General features: G+C 33.7%; 2 protein-coding genes and 2 long non-coding RNA genes across 4 annotated transcripts; 2 read left to right on the plus strand and 2 right to left on the minus strand.

Moving 5' to 3' along the window:
* Positions 1–623: 623 nt before the first annotated feature.
* On the minus strand, positions 624–1916 carry LOC136809258 (uncharacterized). Its single transcript, XR_010846961.1, has 3 exons — positions 1647–1916; positions 1344–1412; positions 624–707 (listed from the first exon to the last, which is right to left on the minus strand). It is a non-coding gene; the product is annotated as an uncharacterized lncRNA (long non-coding RNA).
* On the plus strand, positions 652–8836 carry LOC136809257 (uncharacterized). The gene is made up of 4 exons (XR_010846960.1): positions 652–719; positions 7800–7958; positions 8154–8381; positions 8633–8836. It is a non-coding gene; the product is annotated as an uncharacterized lncRNA (long non-coding RNA).
* LOC136809280 (uncharacterized) lies at positions 2165–5379 on the minus strand. The gene is made up of 8 exons (XM_067065797.1): positions 5042–5379; positions 4644–4754; positions 4312–4401; positions 3926–4014; positions 3549–3625; positions 3102–3205; positions 2480–2626; positions 2165–2209 (listed from the first exon to the last, which is right to left on the minus strand). The coding sequence occupies exons 1-8, from the start codon at positions 5246–5248 to the stop codon at positions 2165–2167; spliced, it is 870 nt and encodes a 289-aa protein (XP_066921898.1). The 5' UTR covers positions 5249–5379.
* A 19-nt stretch (positions 8837–8855) lies between the features above and the next one.
* Positions 8856–13526, plus strand: LOC136809259 (uncharacterized). Its single transcript, XM_067065775.1, has 7 exons — positions 8856–9089; positions 9390–9710; positions 9997–10121; positions 10264–10350; positions 10589–10686; positions 12941–13099; positions 13321–13526. Exons 1-7 carry the CDS (start codon positions 8869–8871, stop codon positions 13405–13407), a joined length of 1098 nt encoding a protein of 365 aa, XP_066921876.1. The 5' UTR covers positions 8856–8868; the 3' UTR covers positions 13408–13526.
* The last annotated feature ends 7722 nt before the right edge of the window (positions 13527–21248 follow it).

A 21248-nucleotide genomic window follows, 5' to 3' on the forward strand; every position in this document is an offset into this window, starting at 1 on the left:
ACATACAACCACTAATATATATATCAAAGCTAACATTTTAGGGCCTGTAGCTACAATATACAAAAAAGTTCATTCTTGATCTCTTTTAAATCTCCATTGAGTCGTCAAGCTTCTAGGCTATATTTCAACAAAAAAACTGAAAGTTCCACCACTATTTTACAGACCTAAATCAAAGGTATATTTTTAGTTACTAAGTACGACCTTTAACCTTTAACGTTTGGAATAATTCTTGTTTAAAATTGTCATCTTTACTATGAATAAGAAAAATATTTTATCAAATTAAAAAATCTTATATACTATTTGAATTTGAGTCAGCGTTATTTACATGTCGTTCGAAAATCTCCAGAATTCCATCTCAGAACCGAGACCGAGTCGTTCAAAACACCATCGCCATACAGCCCTGTGGACGCTATGGTATTGTCATTCTAAGGAACAATAAATTAAAGCAATCAATTGAAAGGTCTTGCTACATACAAATTTGAAACTCAAAGAAAAATGATTGTTAATCAAGAGAAGATGAGCAAACAACTGACAACAATGAATAATCAGCAAACAGTGAAGAAAACAAAAAAGAAAAAAACTTACGTCTGATCAATCTTCCAGCTGTTTTGTCTTTGTCCTTCTCACCCGTGGGCCCTCTACAATTGGGTTTTCTTGGAATATGTTTTTCTCTGGCGCTGGCCCATAATACCATTTTGACTTCGCAGCTGACAAGAAAAGTAAGCAGTTTTCAAAGTTTTTTTCAAAAAGATTTGTTTCGCGAAATGGAAATTTTAATTGAAATTGTTAAAAACCCCTAGGCTGCAATCACAAATAACTTGTGTTTGCGTCATTTTCAGCTCTATAAAGTGAGTCGGTCGGTCGTTAACAAAAATTATCGGAAATTTGAGATTTTTAATTTCGAGTCAGGGAATAATAAAATTTGTCGGAAATTTGAGAATTTTGAGTCTGGGAAAGTTCTTTTCAATCAGAAATCCGAATTTTTTTACTCAAATCTACCCTACCCTAACGCTAACCCTAACCGAGTAAAATAATCATATGAGTTTTTCACCTTTTATACAAGCCAGGTCATAAAGTGAAAAGTGAAAAACGTGGTTGGCTAAAAGTCATGTTTTTTGAGCTCCCCACTAGTTTTTGGATCTTCATCGTTTTAATGTTTAGTTCTTTTTAGCGCAAACTTTAAAAGATAAAGTTAAAAAGTGCTGGAGGAACAAATGGTTCGGTTGATTTTCGGATGCCGGTTCCAAGAAAATCCATAAAAAGCAGTAAAAAGTCCGACATAATCAGTCCGACTGAAAATGTCAGATTTTTTTGACAAAAAGTGGGTTGGTGGGTGGACTCACCTCCATCCAAATTTTCAACCTTCTGTTGAGCTTTTCTTTTCGGTGGCTTTGGTTTTGGTTTATCTGCACCTAAAAATAATAATATGATTGTGTATTTCACATCAAACAGAGGCAAAACTGAAAATGGCTGAAAATTTGCTTTTTGTTTTCGAGGCATGCTACACGTCAATACAATTGGTTCTTTTTGCATGACGAAAAATTTACAATTCCTGTCCTCACAAAAATAACTTCCCGCAAAAATTAATCCCCTACTTAAGGTAGAAAGATGTTTACCACAAAATTAAAACTTTCAAAATAGGATACCTTTTTGAGAGGTTGGTGTCACATTCTGTATAGTATCGGACTGTAAAACCATATCTGATTTTTCTGAAAAAAGAATTGTAATAAAGTTTTTATCATTTTATCATAGAAGTTACAAATACCTTAAGGGAACTTATTTTTGCGGGAACTAATGTTGGCGGATTTGGCTGATTTAGACGAAATTCGCCAAAATTAGTTCCCGCCAAAATTAAATTTTTTGCTCACTCGCCAAAAAAGTTCCCGCCAAATTAAATTCTTCGTTTTCTTGCCTAAATAAACCCTTAAATTTATCAAATTTGCTCAAAATAAGTCAAAATAGAACAGATTTACGATGTCATTCGCCAAAATAAACGGCATGCTACACGTCAATACAATTGGTTCTTTTTGCATGACGAAAAATTTACAATTCCCGTCCTCACAAAAATAACTTCCCGCAAAAATTAATCCCCTACTTAAGGCAAAAAGATGTTTACCACAAAATTAAAAGTTTCAAAATAGGATACCTTTTTGAGAGGTTGGTGTCACATTCTGTATATTTGACTGCTGTAAAACCATGTCTGAATTTTCTGAGAAAAGAATTGTAATAAAGTTTTTATCATTTTATCATAGAAGTTTAAGAGTACTGGCAATGCACGAAAAACTTGAACGTGCATGTAAAGTTACAAATATCTTAAGGGAACTTATTTTTGCGGGAACTAATTTTGGCGGATTTGGCCGATTTAGACCAAATTTGCCAAAATTAGTTCCCGCAAAAATTAAACTTTTTGCTCACTCGCCAAAATAAGTTCCCGCCAAAATTAAATTTTTGTTTCTTGCTAAAAAGTGTTGAAAAATACCTTTTCAATGAACCATCTGTTCTCTTTGGAGTGGATTTTGTTTCTTTTGCTTTCTTGGGAGGTTCTTGGGATGGTTGGTTTCGTTGTAGGTTTTTTCTGTGTGACCGGACTTGTGTCACACTTTTTAATCCAAAATATGTTTCCAAGCTATAAAAAGGTGAAAGGGAACAATTACCCAAGACCCCACAGAGAGAAAATCACACTTCTTATACAAAGAAAACCCAAATTTACGTTGGCATTTGCGTCAGCAATAGCCGAATGCCGACGCGAATTAGAATGGCTGGGGTTCCCACTTAAGGGGGGGTCTTCTTACCTAATGGGGGGGTCTTGACCCCTCTAGAAACTATGCCCTTAATGGCGTTATTTTTGGGCTCGTGCGTGGCGTGATTAAGGGCCGCGTTAAAAGGACCGGCGTAAAATGGGCCAAAATCTTTCTATTTTTACTTAGGCGGCATTAATGTTTTCACTTTTTTTTCTTGTTTAAAGCAATCTAGGGCCAAATTCAGAACCCCACTGGGGGGCTTAAAGCGACCCCCAGACCCCCAGCTAAATCGCATTTGAAACTCAATATAATTATACAAAAACTGTAGTAGCTCAAAGTGCTTGAAAAAATCCCTGATACCTTCAGTTGATGGAAATTAGCCACCAAATTTTCTTGATGTTTTGGTAATTCAATCAGCGTTTTAGTATCGTATTGTGAATTCAAGTAGAGTTTGTACATATCATCTATTGAAGTAAATACAAAGAAATAATTGTTGGATGAATTTCTCAAATTTATTCATATTTGTGAATTTACGTACTAAAGACTTATAGGAAATGCTGATTCATCAAAATATATATACACAAAATGTTTGGAACTTTATATGAAGCATAATTTAAGGAAGTTTCGTAAAAGACCATTCAAAAAGTATGTACACTCAAAATACTTTATACGTAATTTTTGGAACTATGTACTTCACAAAAAATTCAAACTACTATTCTTTAAATAAATATTTGAGTCTTACTTCAGTGTTGCAGCAAATATAAAAGTATGGACAAAAATTTAAATTCTTTGTATTTTCTAAGTTACCTGTGGACTCAAGAACCAAGGCTTTTCCGACTTTCTTGGCTCTCACGTAAGCCCTGTGAACGACATAAACTTTGTACCTGGAATTAAATGAGTCGACGTTTTTGTCATAACTGTCATAACCTACTGCCCCCTATTTTGTCTTCTAAACTTCGGTCTGAATAACAAAGGAATGTGGTTTTTTGACGCCTTGCCTCAAAATGTCTGAAACCATTTTGATTACAATTTTCATTGAAGTATAACATACCCAACCCCACAAAAACTTTTGCTGACTCCAAATTTTGAAAAATTAATTTAATTATACCGACCATATTTTTCCAACATTCTGAACAACAACAGAACAACAAATTTAATCTGTTTCGTGCCTCATTAAAACTCACCCTGTTTTTAAGTTGAAATTAGCCGGGAGGCTTTTTGTCTTTTTGAACGTGGTTGAAACCTCTGTTCCTCGTTTTTTTTTCGCCAAGGTCTATTGTAGAGAACAAATTAAACAATAGTCGAACATGAGCAACACACTGGGCTCAACTTCAGTATTTTTCAAACTCTTTGGAGGCCCATTTGTAGCAGTTGCGAAAAACCTGTCCCAGACCCCAAGAACCAAAGTTGAGAATAAATCATGGATATTGCGATTTCATCATGTTTTTTATGGCTGAGAATCCCCCCACTAATTGATTTTTTTTCCACCCACCCCGCTTATCCCGTCCATCAGGTACACGAGAGTAGAACAGTTTTTGGGAAGCAAATAATGAATTGAATCAGTTCTTACAGAAAGGTGGTTTCGATGATTGTTCATCGTCAGGTTGACGCGGTCTTCAATTTCACGAATTGACATGTTATTCTTCATATCATTAACCACCTAAGGATAATAAGCAAATATTATAATTCTGAATTATAAGAAATAATACCCTTGGAATAGTCTCTTATAAAATTGGTCTTTGGATAACTAGAAAGAATAATTTATATTTTACCTGGTTATTTCAAAGTTTGATTTGTTTATTGGAATTTTGGACTGCCTAAGCAGTGACACGTATGAAAAAAATTGTTCTCTGTAACGGTTGGTAAACAACCAACTTTGTACTCAAAGAGTTACACACTTACATGTGATGATGACCATTCTTGGATTTCTGTAGTATTCCACTTGGATTTCGAAACCGCCTCTCTCCAGACTCTTCCTTGGCCAAGAGTTTTTAACACAGCTCTTAAGCTGAACTAAAAGAAAATTTTTTAAAAAGGTTAGAAATAATGAAAAAAAGGTGAAAATGTTTACTCTCAGGTACCTAATAGATAGGGGTGGAATAAGCCGGTGGGTGGGAAAATCTCAAAACTTAATAAGCTTTTTATTTGAAATTTTCACAAGCCCCCCCTTCTTTTAAATTTAGTAAAATTCTCAAGTTAAAACTTTTAAATTCAAAAATGTACACATCATTGGCGTTATTGGCGTGGTGTAAAAATTTTGATTCGCTATTTTTATAAAATAAAATTTATAACAGTCTTACTGAAAGGTCGTTTTCTTCTTGAGTCTTCTTGGAGCCCTTCTTTCGTCCTTTTCTCCTACTCGTGTTTAATGATTTGTCTTCTTCTTCTTCTTCTTCTTCTATCGATGTGTCTTGTGTTTCTTGTGTACTTTCTTTTGATGAATTAATTGCTGTGTTTGTTTGGTCTTCAATATCTTCATTATCTTCATTATCTTCATTATCTGACATCCCAATACTGGACTCGTACTCTAGATCATATTCTTTTTCACCATCTGAAGATATTAAATACAAAAGAAAAATCACTCTTGGGTGATCAGCAAAATGCTTTTCTTCCCCCTAAGTTTGTCCCCCTGGCTCGAAAAAAAATTCTCTCCCCCCCCCCCCATACTTGGATCTTTGCCCAAAAACCCGTTCCCCCATGAATCCAGGGGAGGACACTATGCAATATTTTCTCGCACCTAGAAAAACTATTAGAAAAATTTCCCCAAAGGTTATCACAGAACATTACCAAGAAAAAAACAAGACTTGACAAACACACAAGCAAACAACTGCTTTTTTTTACAGATGATGGTATTATGGTATGATAGCTACTACAAGATGATATTTTAAAGGAAAATTGCATACCTGATGAAGCTTCTGTTTGAGCTTCCGCTTGAGCTTCTGCTGCTTTCAAGTTTTTCCGTTCAAGAGCTGAAAGTGAGGTAAGTGTGTGAATATTATTTCAAAAATTCAATTTACTCTGTTTTAATATGTGATTGATGTGCTCATAAATAACACCACCCCATTACAAATTTACAACAACCCCCTCATTTTATGAATTTGCAAAAATGAGTCCCACACAAGGGTCATTTTTTAACCACACCCCCAACACCTCGACTTTCGTGCGAAATCCCACAGAGATTAAAAGATCTTTTGTTTAGGGAAGGGTGGAAATATTTTAACTCGCTGTTTTTGATCATATTTTTATATATGAAAAGTGAGCATTGAGTGTACCTGAGTTAACGATATTTTTCATTTTAGCATTGATCTGATTTGCTTTAACACATGCTTCAGGGCATCTTCGATAAAATTTTAGCTAAAAAGTGTACAATACGTTTAATCTTTGTCAGTCTGGTTCTTTTAGGCCGTGGAAAAAAAATCCAAAAATTCCACTTGTTGAACATCCTTTTTAGGACAGGGTTTTTTGTACTCAAGATAAAGACCTCTGAGGACAAGATTGTATTGAAAATTTAAAACTGATTCATATCAGTCATTTTGATAATGGTGTCTTCGTTGCTCACTGGTCAACAAAAACAAACAGGGTTCCCAGAGGTTTCCCTTCTGCTTAGGGTGGGAGATAATCTGGGGTTGGCACTTAGGCAAGGTTTGGTACAGGGACGTGCCGCTGGTCAGGGTACCCTTTTCTTAAGGCTCTGAAAATGTCTGACAGGATCCCAAATTTCAAAGTTTCTAGAGGAGTCTTGACCCCTTATGTAGAAAAACACTCCTCCCTCAAATGGTACACCTAGATTTCCTAGACCTTGAGCTGTCAAGACACCATATCATTGACTTTTTTCGAAGAATCGACTAACTTTTCTTATACAATTGAATAAAGCTCCATTCTTGATAATTTCAACAGCAGTCCAGTTTTTCTCATCAACTTCATTCAAAAGTTTGATCAGTTTGGGATAGTTCTGAAAGTGAATTGTATATTTTTTTAATTTTTACAGAAATTCCACGGTACAATGTTTGGATTATTGGCATAAACAAGCAAAATCGACCACTTACTGGATTCTTAGGAGGAGCTGACGATTTTATTTCTTTCACCCAATTTACGTATCTGTTAGTAGTGCCTGATAATGGAAAAACGACAATTATTGTTTTTGTTCATGGAAAATTGCAAACTTTTAATCAAAAGTTTGATTTTTAGAGAAAGGAATTTCAAAATGAGAAAATTCAAAGAGGCAGTTGCAATTAAGGAACACAAAACTAATTTACTAAATAAAAAAGAAGAAATTAAACTTTTATCAAACATATGGGAAAATCTTTTATAATCATTTTATTGTCTTTTATTAATGATTTTATTGTTCATAAGAATAACTTAATTAATTTTTTATCTAGGGAATAAAAATAATTTTTTAATCAAATGTCTGAAGATGCTAGATGTTATAAGATAGGTTTTTTTATGAGTTATGTTAGATCTGAAGATGCTCTACCATAGAGTAGGGAGAAAATTTATCAATGAATAAATAAATTTTTGTTGTTTCTTGCCTGTGACCCATCCAAATACTCAAAGTTTTAATAATGGAAAGGCAATCACTGAAGAGTTTTATAATTTAAACTTATTTGGACGATGGCAAAACCATGGTATGAACTTCTTCTGATTTCTTTTTATTGCTTTTGGAGTACAATTAAACATTAACCACGAGTAACAAGGCGAAAATTTTCACGGTAGATACCTTAGATCCAATACCTTATTATAAGAAAAAATTTTGGCAATTGAGCACATTCGCCAATTCTGGTGCAATTAGGCGGAATTTATTTTGGCGAATTGATAAAAAATCAAAATTTCGCGAAATGATCTATTTTTTGTTGGATATTTTAGCTGAAAAACGACGAAAAAAGGGGTTTTTAAGAGAAATAGAGACCTGCGTGATAAAAATTTAATTTTGGCGAATGACTTATAAATTTAAATTTGGCAAATTTGGCGAATTTTTTAGGCAATTCGCCAAACTCACTAAAATAATTTTTCGCCAAAATTCCTTCCCTTAAGGTAACTTGTTTCTTGTCTGAAATTTAGCTATTGTGGACCAAAAAAGTGATAGCGAGCAAAGTGATAGCGAGCAAAGTGATAGCGAGCAGTCATGTTCAAAAGACGATACGGACGATACAGACACAGATGCAGATACAGATATAGATCTCTCTGAGCCTTTTTCAGAAGATGAAGATGATGAGCAAGGTTTGTTTGGACTTCAGACTTAGAAAAATTTCACAGTCTAGCAGGGCAAAAGGTCATTTACCACTTAAAGGGAACAGTTTTTTTCTGCGGGAACTAAATTTTTACGGATTTCCAAATTACAAAAGGAATTTCTGCTGTTTGTGTGAATTATATACCCTCAATTTTTCTCATTTTTAAAAAATCTGTTCTTCTCAGAAAATATGGATATTGACGAAACTCTACTCAATTCACCTGATTTGAGGGATGATGATGAACTTTCTTCAGATGATTCGTTGCCATCTGAGATAAGTGACCAAAGCTTGTCAGACGAAGATGTTCCAGTATCTGACGATCTCCATCATATATTCGAGATGCTTAACCTCGACTGTGAATATGAGGATTGGTTAGAAGAAACTTACAAAGATGGATTTCTCACGTATGACGGTTCGTATTCTTTTTTCCTCGGGTACTTAATAAACGGAGGTCTGGAATAAGCGGGGCGGATAAAAAAATCTTAAACTTTCGGCAAAAGGCAATCTCGAAAAATTCCACGGCGGCGAATCTTCTTCTTGGGGTTAAAGGTTTTGTAGCATGTCCCAGACGGACACAGACACGTCCCTGCACAGAGTGATGAAAGAATGTCGAGAGAAATTTTCTGGGGTGTAATTCTCAATACTAAATAATTCTTTTTATAGAGCCGTCATGTATCTTTTTACCTGTAGAAGATTCCGTGCTCAAACAACCAGTTTATCCGGGCGCTGATTTCACGCTGATGGACGTATTAGCAAATGAACTTATGTGGTTTGCATCTACCCCGTCGCTGAGTAAAAACGCACTTCAAAAACAGTTAAAGCTTAAAGCAAAAACCTATCCGAAGGGAAATACCTATCCTGATACACTCCACAAGGTCTTTGCCCTTGTCGGTCCTTACATGATACCACTAAGGCGGATTGAACTTTGCGTAAATGACTGCGTTGCGTTCGAACGCCAATACATATCTTTAAAGTCGTGTCCTGCCTGTGGTCAAAGTCGGTATTCGTCCAATAATTCAGCAAGACGAGTTTTTTTCTACATGTCAATGAAGGATCGCATTAGAAGACTTTTTGCAAATTATGAAACTTCCAAACTTCTACAAAGTCACGCAGAAGTAAAGTACGTTTTTTTATTAATTTTTAAATATTTCCTTTTAGGGGAAATATTTGTTAAAACAGGCTTTTTTTCTTCTTCTCCTTCTTCAGGTTTCACTGCTTTTTGAAATTTGGTGAGTTTTGTACGCTCCTGCATTCGATGAAATTTGAATCCCACTTGAAAATTGAATTAGAGAGCGTAAAATATCAACAGACTTTTTGCATAGTCTAGGGATTCGTAATTTTTCAGCTGAGAAGAGGGTTGACGAAATGCCAATGAATATAAAAAATCTAAGAACATAAGAACATAGATTTGTCTTACTAGATTGCAAAATGTTATTCACGATGTTCACGAAACAAAAAGATGGGTACCGAACACAGAAAACCCGAGAAAAGTCAACCTGATTTTGAATACGGATGGTGTAAACCCGTACAGCATCAGATGCAATTATTCAATGTGGCCAGTTATTTTGGCTATCGAAAACCTTCCGAGGGCTGTCCGGTTTGATCGTAGTAATCTCTTACTCGGTGGCATAATTCCTGCATGGAATGACGGGAAAGAAACGCCGAATATCAATATATATTCACAGATATTGATCAATGATATTGAGGACTGTCAAGATGCCTTAACCTACGATGCATACAGGTAAGGTATTTTTTTTTCATGAAATCAGATTATGTCAATTAGCTGCGTTCTTTGCGGCTCTGGAGGACCCCCGTCTTTTACGGAATGTAATCTTATTTCGGCCGAATTTAGTGCTTTGGCCTCTTAGTTCAGCTAAAAAAGGTCGAATCCTTTGCATCGGAATGAGGTCTAGGACCGCCATCGGGAGTCAGCCCAGTGGGGAGGGGATCAAAATATGCTGAATTCCCGCTGAACTAAGGTTCCAGTTACAGCCAGAGACCAAGATTTGCATTTCACTGCTTTTCAGAGGTGATTGGTTCCATTTAGAAGTATCGATAGTAAAATATGTACTCGATTACCCTGGCATCAACAAATTATTTCACTTATCTGGATCGGGCGCTTATTCTGGTTGCACATGGTGCGACATCAGAGGTTAATATATTATGATCATTTTGTTGTTTTCATCGTTTCAATAGTTTCGTAGAAACTATTAAAAAGGCATTTTTTATTAAATGAAAGTCTGAAGTCGCTCTTTTTGCACTTGCTAGTTGTTAGTTGTTTTATTCTTTTCAAGGTTTATACCTGAAAAACTCGAGAAAGATGGTATACATTGGGTATCGGAATTACTTGCCAGCTGACCATCCATTAAGAAATGACGCAGGTTAATAATCCATTCATTTTTTTCACTTTTTATAGGTAAATTTTCCTTGGGTAGCTAGTTTCGTGAATTGAGATTTTGGCTGAAAATATAATAAAACTTTCGCGAATTCAAAAAATTTAACTTTTTTAAAACAAAAACTCGCTAAACACGAAAAGAATTAACAATCAGAGCAAAAACGGGCGTGTATGTAAATACTTAATCCCTCACGTTGTCGACCGTAACCCCCTTTTAATTTTAGTATTCCGTTATAAATGCGAAGAATGTCCGAAATGCTACTCTACAATGGACTACAAGAAATTCGAAGACGAGTACAATGAAGGAAATGATAAAGAGAGGGTAAAGCATACCAAAAGGACCGGATATCATGGGCCAACTCCATTTAATCAAATGCCAGTAAGAGAAAATAACATCGATTTGATTATAATTATTTTACCTTATAGTAGGGGGAAATTTGTAAAATCGCTCGACTTTTTTAGTCAAAGCACTTGTTATACATTTTTGGAAAGCTAAGGGGTAGGGGAATCAAAATAACTTGGGTGCCAATTTTGCTTCGGACACTTTGGTGTGATTTTCGGACAAATATGACAGTCTCGGGCAAAAATCATAGGGTGAAAAATTAGTGAAAATTTTAGCTTGAGAAAACGGAAACCTGTTGTATATTTTTGGAAAGCTCTCAAAAAATTAAGATTAGTGATATATTGCGAGTATATGTGATTTCAGTACCTAACTCGAGATATTGAGCTTCCGAAAGCGCTAAAACTGGACAAAACAGCTGTTTCTGGCTGAAAAACACTGAAAAACACTGTTTTTAAGGATTAATATCTCGAGTTAGGTAAAGAAATCACCTATACTCGCAATATATCACTAATCTTAATTTTTTGAGAGCTTTCCAAAAATATATAACAGGTCTCTGTTTTCTCAAGCTGAAATTTTCATTATTTTTTCTCCCTATGATTTTTGCCCGAGACCGTCGTATTTGTCCGAAAATCACACCTAAGTGTCCGAAACAAAATTGGCACCCAAGTTATTTTGATTCCCCTACCCCTTAGCTTTCCAAAAATGTATAACAAGTGCTTTGACTAAAAAAATCGAGCGACCTCAAAAAAACGAACAAATTTCCCCCTACTATACTTCTACTGTTCAAAGTGGGAGTAGTAATTTTTCTACTTTTCAACTGTTATAATAAATATTCTTATACAAATTGTTTCCACACTATTAGGGGTTCGATTTTGTCAAACAGATCACGCCGGATCCGATGCACACTCTTACCAACATCGTTAAGAAAATTGTAAGCTTTCTAGGGCAGAGAAAAGGAGACATCGAAAAGTTCTTGAAGGATGACAATCTGCATAAAAGTAAGTTATGTTTTTGCATTTTTATCTACCCGCGATCTCTTAGATCTTCTGTCGTAGACCGTTTCTTTAATCAAAGATACCAAAAGACCTGTGAAATACGCACTTCTGTATACAGTACATAGTAAAACATAATTCAAACTCATCTTGTAGATTTAACCGGAGAAGAACGCTTTCAACTTACCTCTGAAGAAATCAAAATTGCCGATGAAAAAGTTTCCCTTCTGGCAGTAAGTTCATTTCTTTTCCGCGAGGCCATGACAATGACAATGTAGGGACGAAGTAAAGGGGCCAGATTACCCAATTAGAATCGAAATTCTCTCTTTTATCTGTATGTAAACCTTTTCCCTAAGAAACGTTTTACCTCCTTTTTTCAGAGAGCAAAGAAATTACGGGTGAATTCTATATTCAAGAAAGAAAAACCACTTTTGAAATCGCATGACTGGCACACGGTAAGAAATTTTTTTGAGGGTCCTTACTTTAGCAGAATTTCTTTTCAATGTAATAGCTGTAGTCTGTATCTCCGTCTTTCTGTGAATCGTCTCTTTCGTTTTCGCTCTCAACTAACCCGATAAAAGTATAGTCCCGAGTATCCCGGCTAGTTTTTTTTTAATATTTTGAAAAAGAGTACTACCCTTGCCGACCGACGGGGGTGCTCCGCTGAAGTTCGAAAAATGGACCCTACGTGGGACTCGACTTTTCAAAAATGAGGAATGTTTTTTTATATTTTCAGCTTGTGAAGGAAGGAATTATCCAAGACGCTTTGTTTGGTCTACTACCAGAAACACAATCGTTAACGCTGCAAAGATTTTTCGGAAGTCTTGTGGAAATTATGAGTGAAAAGATTGACCTCAATGAATTGCCTAAGCTGAAACTAAGATTTTACGAAGCCATGGCCTATCTTGAAAGAGATTTTCCACTGGCTTTAATGGTATTTTAGTACATTTGTATTGCTTTTAAAATTGTTTGAGATAAGGGTTTTAGACGGTTCAGTCTCTCGTCGTCGATTTTTAAGGATTCAAGAACTGACAGCGGCACGTACCCTCTCCCATCTTGTTTACTTATTCGTTGGTGGTATCCCACGGTTTGAATGTATCCAAATCAAATGTATCTATCCATACTCCAATGTGATCAAATTGAATTTCACAAGAATAAATCTAGGATTTAGATTAGAGCTATGTTAAGAAGTACTGTGGATTAATTTTTTTTATTTTCATTTTCATTCTTTTTAATAAAAGGTGATATCTTTTCATCTGCTGGTGCACATCGTCGAAGATTTACACAATGGACCCATTCACACAAAGTGGATGTATGCCTTTGAAAGGTATAACTCGTATATTACAAGACGTGTAATGAGCAGATCGAATCCTGAGGCGTGTGTTATGAGAACCCACAGAGTAAGTTATACAGCCTATTTAACTCACAGACAATTATTCCCCTTAACAGTTATTCGATTTTTTTCTATTCCCAACTGGTTAATTTGGGAGGAAGTAAAAGAAATACCCAACCAAAGTAGCTAACAAAGCATCTGTGATGATTTATTTCATTTGAATTATGAAAAATGCTTAATCTCAAATGTCGATAAAACGCTTTTATATTCATACCACTTTACCAATAGGTATACGATTGGATTTTTTATTTCAAAAATATCGGACAGTTACAGACAATATACGAAGAAGACGAAGATATGACTGGCAAAGATTGATATTTATCATATTTTTTATTTCTCGCCAATTCAAAAATTATAACATTGTTCAATATTATATTATTTTCTTACGCCCTCAGAATATATTACAACCATATGTCAAAGATAATTGAACCTATTTAATCTATATACATAAAACATAAAAGAAAAAAATTTGCTCGATTTTCAACTATTTCTTGAGACCCATCATCCGCCAAAATTTCTTCCTTTAATGTATTAATAGCCGTAGTCTGTCTTGGGATTTGAGACCTCTCCTTTTAGCTTCCCCTTTGAAGGGGCCTTTTTTTGGGGTCCAGCAGGCAGTCCAGAAGATTGAAGGTTGGTTTTTTCATAATTGGATAATTTTACCCAGAGTCGGTTTTTTCTTAGGGGCCGGGTCAAAGTTGAAGTTAAGCTTTTGTAGAAAGGAAACAGTTTCTAGATTGGAAATTTCGAAATTTCATCACTTTTCTCGAAAAATTATCGTACACCTTTGCACAGAAAGTCAAAAAAAGTCTGGAAAAAGTTTTTTGAATGGGCGGATGGGTGGATCAAGTTTATGGGCGGAAAATTTGTTTTTCTCTCGTTTTTGCCAGTAGTGAGTGGCAAATTTTTAACGAGAAAAAAGTTGTTCAAATTTGCCACTACTGGCAAAAACCGGGGTGTTTCCGTTCAAAACATTACGTCATAAATATCATGAATTGGGAATGGGGAAAATAGAATCAAGAAACGATGACCCGGTGGATTTCTTAACTACCTCGTGAATATTATTTATTTTCCCTCTACAAGAGTGACAAGCTTTTTTACTTTCCACCCACAGGCATTTCCAGAGTGGTCTGAGGTCATTTCCCGATCGGGAACTGGTGAACTTACTTATTCGGAAACTCTAGCCATTTCGAAAAATCCTTAGTAACTCCAGACCTGACCCGAAAATTGAAGTTGCTTTAAAAAAATGTGACTAAGAAGTTGAGAATCATCAAATAATTACCAAATAATAAATTCACAGAGAATTCCACGAGAAAAACTATACACAAACTACATAATTAAAATAATGGTGCATTTTGAAAATAATTACACTAACAGGTCGATATATAATTTTTCAAAAAAATAGCCCAAATCATACATAATTACAAAATAATTACCAAATTATATAATTACCAAAATATTGCATTTCGAAAATAATTACACAGAAAAAATTCCACAAAATTTTTCAAAAAATGACCCACAAACTATATAATTATAAAATAATTACCAAAATATTGCATTTCGAAATTAATTACACAGAGAATTCCACCAGAATTTTTCGAAAGTAGTTATCGTCAAAGTATATAATGACCAAATAATTACCAAATAATGATGCAATTCGAAAATAATTAGACAGAGATTTCCACAGAATTTTTCAAAAAAATCTTCACAAACTATATAATTACCAAATAATTACCAAATAATGATGCATTTCGAAAATAATTACACAGAGATTTCCACAGAATTTTTCAAAAAATTTTTCACAAACTATATAATTACCAAATAATTACCAAATAATGATGCATTTCGAAAATAATTACACATAGATTTCCACAGAATTTTTCAAAAAAATTTTCACAAACTATATAATTACCAAATAATTACCAAACCAAATAATGATGCATTTCGAAAATAATTACACAGAGATTTCCACAGAATTTTTCAAAAAATTTTTCACAAACTATATAATTACCAAATAATTACCAAATAATGATTCATTTTGAAAATAATCACATAAACATATAATAATAATAAAATAATGATAAAATAATAATGCATTTTAAAATAATTACTATAAAGAGTTCCAAACATCAAAAAAATACTTAAGTATATAATTACCAAATAATTGCATAGTATATTCCCAAAATAATTAACATTCCCCTCGTCATTTTGATTGCGTTAACTAAAGTACGGAAAGATAATCACATTTTAATTATTTTAATTATTTTCCAATTAAATTTCAAACTTTTGTGTTCCGCTAATTATTTTCAAAGCCAAATTTTTTAAGTTGGTCAAAAAACTTTTCATTTAATTACCTTTTTTTCAAAATAATTAGCATTTAATAAGTGGTGTGCCCAATTAATTACCATTTTTAATTACAATTTAAGTGAATTTAATTAAATTAATTATTTTTAAATAGAAAATAATGAAAAACCGTTTTTGTAGTGAATTACGTCATATTTCATCAAAAATGATGTCAATGACGTTATACTTCACTATAAAGAGCTATTTAATTGCCCAAAATGATATTCAAATCAGGTTTTTTAATTTTATTTGGAAGCGATGTAGCTATTCTAATGATGTTGTGTACCAAAAATCAGCTTTATTTTATCCTACCAGAAAAAAAACCAGGTTGTATTTTTTAGCTTTAAAATTTAGTCTAAATGAAGAAAATGCCAAAATCTCCTGAAAGGTTCTGAGTTTTGACTTGATTTATATCAACGAAAACTTTTTTACTGTAGTTTGAATAAGTAAGACAGTCTGGAATAGACCATCCAATCGATAAAATCAATTATCAAACATAATCAATAACCAAGCGATAAGTAATCGATGGATCAGTTATTGATCACCTCTAATAATCAATAGATGATGGATACTCAAGATTTTTTTAAGTCTTACTATTTATAGATTATAAGAGGTGATTTTGATATTTATCATATTTATCAAATTATCATAATTATATACTTGAAACTTGGTATGTAGATTACTCTATAAAACAGTTGGCAAAAAATGTTTTAAAAAATGCCTTATTTGATGACATCACCATTTTTGAATAGACTGATAAACCTAACCTGAGATCAGATTGTGAATATTTTCTGCACACCACGCTGAAGCTCTAAAGGGATGTGTGAAAACAAACAATCTGACGAATATGCAATCTCGAAATCGTAAGGACTAAAAGGACTGGGAATAACAACAAAGTTGCGCGATTGTGTTTATGAATAGGGCGCCGTATTAGTTTTTATTTTTCCGGCGCACAACAAGATTCTTGTTGTAGAATTTTCCGCGGGAGGACTATTTTCCTCAGATGTATAATTTTCAAGTGCCTTTAGAGGTTTACCGTGCGCGTAAGAAAATTATGAACATCTGTTATCAGGTTAGATAAACCAGACTTTGAGCGCCATATTTTCATAATGGCAACATGCATGCCAAACTTTGAGTATAGCTTGCTTCAATCAAAAGTTATGGCAATTTCTTTTTTTTAACAGGCTTGAAATTTTGACCCTAAAAAAATTTCAACTTTGAACCTAGCCAGGAATAACTGGCTAAAATTGTCCTATCTTCAAACAGACAAGGAAAATAGAAGCCAGGTCCAATTGACTTATTTGAATTTTTTAACTGTCACTTTTTTTAACACTTCAGTGATTTTCAAAAACAATAAGAAAACTTAATTCGCATAGATTAAAGATTGCAGAAAAATCAAAACAAAAATCAAAATGGCTGACATTAAAGTTCAAAAGCAAAAATTGCAATATTCTGTTTCGTATCATGTTTTCAAAAAGAATGTGTAAAATAATCCACTGATTCTTAGCTTATTAAATGTTTTCTTGTTGAAAAAAACAATCTCGGCTCTAATCTAGGCGCAAGAAATATTAGACAAGTGAAAACTAGTAAAATATTAAGCGCTTTTGAGAGTAAACAAACCTTATGAAGATCAAAAACTGAAAGTATCTTTACTTGAACTTCTACTTTTCCTTTCGGCCATCTTGTATTCCCATCGTCCTCTACTTTCGTTTTGAAAGAATGTTTACATAACCCTGGTTGTCTTGCCTTAAAAGTTTATTACGTTGTAAACAACAGATTTTCTTTTCAGAAAGTTTGAACAATGTTCCCGATCTAGACTGGAAATCCTTGGGAAATTAAAGCCGAGGCGAGGCTACCTTTGTTTTGCTCTTTGAAGCGATGTAATAAATTTTTATTTAGCAAAGTACATTTTTTTAAATGCTAATTATTATTATAATGATCGTTCTCTTATGGAAATTACTCGTTAATTAACTGAAAAAAGTTTTTATTTTTGTTTTAATTCAAATAAGATGTTTTAAGAGTTATTGTGGAGCAAGATCAAATCTTTTCTATCAAAAATAATTTAGAGTATCGTATCTGCTATGACGATGTCATTTTCGCGGGAAAATTTTTCTATCCACTTTCGTTTTCATAAAAAAATTACAATCACACAACATGAAACCACAAATCGCATTATGATGTCATCATGGCTTCAAATTTCCATTACATTGAGCGTCCTGTAGACAATAGTAATTATTGTAGATTTTGTGATAAACCCTATAAGATATATAAAAATGATAAAACAAAGAAAACAACTCACGAATCAAGAACAAACCTTTTTAAGCAGAAAAGTAGTAATAAACCGTCCTTAAATCAAAGGCTCTTAAATGTTAATCTTATGATCGAAGATGACCAAGGACTCTCGAGCACAATATGTAAAAACTGTGAATCAAAAATTAAAAAGTTAGCGGAAGCAAAGGAAATTAAAGATGGATGGTCCGGAATCAAAAGGAAAATACAAGCAATAGACAGTGAAGAAGAAAACGAAGATGAGCCAGATAAGAAGAAAGCAAGAACTGAAGGGAATATTAAGGTTTGAAATTCTTTTCTGTCTCTAATGAGAGCAGGCTCGCTCCCAGTGGTTTGCGTGAATGCGTGAATGGGCTTTTTTGGTTGCATGAATGGATATACTTTCTTTATTCCGAATATTCGCGGTCAAAGTCCTTGAAATTTAATCCCCGCGAAAGTTTATTTTATTAAAGTATAGAAGTTTGAAATTTCTCTTCTTAGAGAATTGCAGTCCAGCTAAACGATTTAAACGACATATCTAAATCATGTTATGACGAATTTGCGAAAATGAAAGAGTTAGATGCAAACGATGTACAGGCTGTCGTAAATTTCGATGATGTAGAGGCATGCAAGAAAATTGATACGCTTTGTCCTGTTTTGTCAACTGCTTTAAAGGGAGCCATGGGGGGGAAATATCGTCAGCTGGATGGAGAGTCATCTTCGGATCATGCTGTTCGCACGTTATGCTACGGTGCTATTCTGAAGGCTAGGTATGTATAATATGTTATTTCCGTAAGTTTGTAATAAAGCATATCGAGATTGCGATCTGCGGAATGGTCAAATTCAAATTACTATTACTTATTAATTAGTACTTGTTGACCTTTTTTCATGTCCTTAGCTGGTTATATGCTATTTGGATTATAAAACGTTATTGATGAATATTTTCTAAAAAAGTTTATTTTAATTAAAATATAGACATCCAAAGCAAAAGAACACGGTTGCAACACGAAACGACCAGCTATTGGTTTCAGCAGGAGCAAGCAAAAATTCATTTTCTTGGTTCAATAAAATGGGAGTGTCGAATAGCTACAGTACTAAACTTACAAGGAATGGAGACTTTGGAGCGAATTTTAATGCAGAAGCCTTACGTTGGAAACGTGAAATCGAGATCGACTACAGTAAAATCAAGAGTGTACAAAAAGAAAATGATTGTTCGTTCAAAGAGGCAACAGAAATACGGAGGTTGAAAAATCCTTTACCATTTCTTTATAAGGTAATTTATTTTTATAAGTCACGTGTACTTAAAATGTACAAGATTACTTTTGCTTTGGTATCTAAAGGGGAATGAAATTCCCTGTTATATTTTTCCTGATCTATATATCCTAATGTATTCCCTAATCTAAAAAAGTTTCTCATGGTAATTTATATTTCTCACTAGATCATTGGCGATAATCTAGACATAGAAAAGACAGCCAGACACCAGGGAATCAAAAACAGAAACACGAGTCTGCACTGGTTTCCCTATATGGCAATTCTACATAGATTACATTCTTCGCAAGGTAAAAATTTATTCAGTTAATACTTAAAAGCAGGGTTCAAATTTTTTAACCTAATTTACAAAAACGACTTTTGAATTGATTTGATTTTTTGTTTCTTTTTCATTATTTAGCTAACAGAACACTTGTAGAATACAGTAACATGCCAATATTTCCAAACCTTCAAACACAAGACGTACTGTCAAAAACCTTCAAAATATTGATTGCACGAAGTATTGTGACATATCTACCAGCCTTCAGAGTCCTCAGAAAAAATGTTTGCTGGCATATACCACATCCCTTCACGAAAGAAATGTCGCAAAAGTCACGAGTTGTAAGTTTTATTGTGACCCTTATATAAGAATAGGGCTTTTGAAAACACAATTTTCTTTCATATATGTTTCTAACAAATTAAAAAATATTACAGTTAGTTAACAAATACTTTCATAATTTACCTCAGGTACCACTTGGATTACTATTTCATGCGGAAAATTCCACTTCAGAAATCATACAAATTTTACGGAAGATTCAGGATGCTTATGTACCTATGGCAGACGAGGAAGATGATTTAGGAGTGATCATCAAGCACATAATCCAAGCAATTGCATTTGGTGGTGATCAGTTAACTGAGGAAAGAATCTTCAATGCGCAGCTAGGATTTAGAGATGGCCACAATAATTATGAGATGCTAAAAGGACTCGAACCTGCCTATGAAGACTGGCACTTAAAACGTACCCTGTACGAGGTAAAAACAAAAATGTAGGAGAAATTTACAAAATCTAAGTAGTAAATAAAGCTAATAAAACCTTCAAAACTAAAAAAGTTGTCCTCAAAATCAAATACTATTGAATATAGATAAAAACCCAAATACAAAGAACCTACCAAACTATATTAGAAACACTCAAAAATAATCCTAAAATCAAATACAAAATCTTTATAAAATCAATTACATATCTTACTTTTCAGGTTAAAGAAATTATTTTCCGGAAACGAGACTCTGGGGCCCAGCATGGTACGACCGAGTGGAATATGAACGTCACACATTCCACAAACGCAAAGAAAGGAGCAAAAGAGGATTTTAATGCTTCTAAAGAATTTACAGACATCGAAACAGACTCGCTGGTTGTCTCGGCTTCAATGACTCACTTTGGAATGAGCAAAATTGATGGTAGGGTTTTGAACAATACAGTAACTAACCTATATGTACACATAATATAGAACTTGTTATATAAAAACACAAAAACTATATTTTTAGTATAAAAAATATTTTTAGTATAAAAACTATGCTGTTTCTACGTTTTTATATTGTTACTTCACCATTGATTGTTTTAGCTTTGATTCACTTTTTTTACAGATGATATCATCCCAAACGATATTAGAAAAGGGACTGACAAGGAAAAGTTTGAATGGTTGGAACAAAATGTAGATGAAATCTTCGATAAGTAAGTGTTTTGCCCAGTAGGAAAAGTAGTATGCTGTATATACAAATAGGGGAAATAGAAATTTATTGTATTCCAATCCAAATTATGCCTTAAATTTCAAAAATAGATCAAAGCAAGAAAAATATTCAATAGCTCAGCTCCTACAAACATTCAATATCTACATTCTGCATTATTTATAAAGGTAATAAGATAATACTAATAAAAGGCACTGGTTACCTTTTCAGATTTACTGCAACATACGATATCAATATGGCAGCTGGAAAAGAAATTAAAGAACCTGATAATCAGCCTGGTGAAATTAAAAAGATGACACTTTATTTCTGTTCAATATGTCCAGAGGACCAAAAGTTCAAGAAACCGTTCAAAACTTCAAATGGACGAAATAGCCATGAAGAAAAGAAGCACGCATACAAAAGGTATATTGCTTTTTAAATTCTAGATAGAGTAGAGTTTCAAGACTCAAAACTGCTAAAAAGTAGCTGGTATGAAGATATCAAATTCAAAAATATATAGAACACATTTTCAATAAAAATATCAAATAAATAAATTCTATTTAATTTAGGTGTGA

This window comes from Clytia hemisphaerica, unplaced genomic scaffold (assembly GCF_902728285.1).
Source record: "Clytia hemisphaerica strain Z4C2 unplaced genomic scaffold, Clytia hemisphaerica genome assembly, whole genome shotgun sequence".
NCBI classification, from domain to species: domain Eukaryota; kingdom Metazoa; phylum Cnidaria; class Hydrozoa; order Leptothecata; family Clytiidae; genus Clytia; species Clytia hemisphaerica.

Bases quoted from the DNA above. Each gene is read 5' to 3' on its own strand.
- LOC136809280 (XM_067065797.1), bottom strand. From the start codon at position 5,248: ATGTCAGATAATGAAGATAATGAAGATAATGAAGATATTGAAGACCAA. The intron at 4,755-5,041 runs GTAAGACTGTTA...ATTTTCTTTTAG, and splicing joins AAGAAGAAAACGACCTTTCA to TTCAGCTTAAGAGCTGTGTT. The intron at 3,206-3,548 runs GTAACTTAGAAA...TTACTTCAATAG, and splicing joins CTTGGTTCTTGAGTCCACAG to ATGATATGTACAAACTCTAC.
- LOC136809259 (XM_067065775.1), top strand. From the start codon at position 8,869: ATGATACCACTAAGGCGGATTGAACTTTGCGTAAATGACTGCGTTGCG. The intron at 9,711-9,996 runs GTAAGGTATTTT...ACTGCTTTTCAG, and splicing joins TTAACCTACGATGCATACAG to AGGTGATTGGTTCCATTTAG. The intron at 13,100-13,320 runs GTAAGTTATACA...CTTTACCAATAG, and splicing joins GTGTTATGAGAACCCACAGA to GTATACGATTGGATTTTTTA.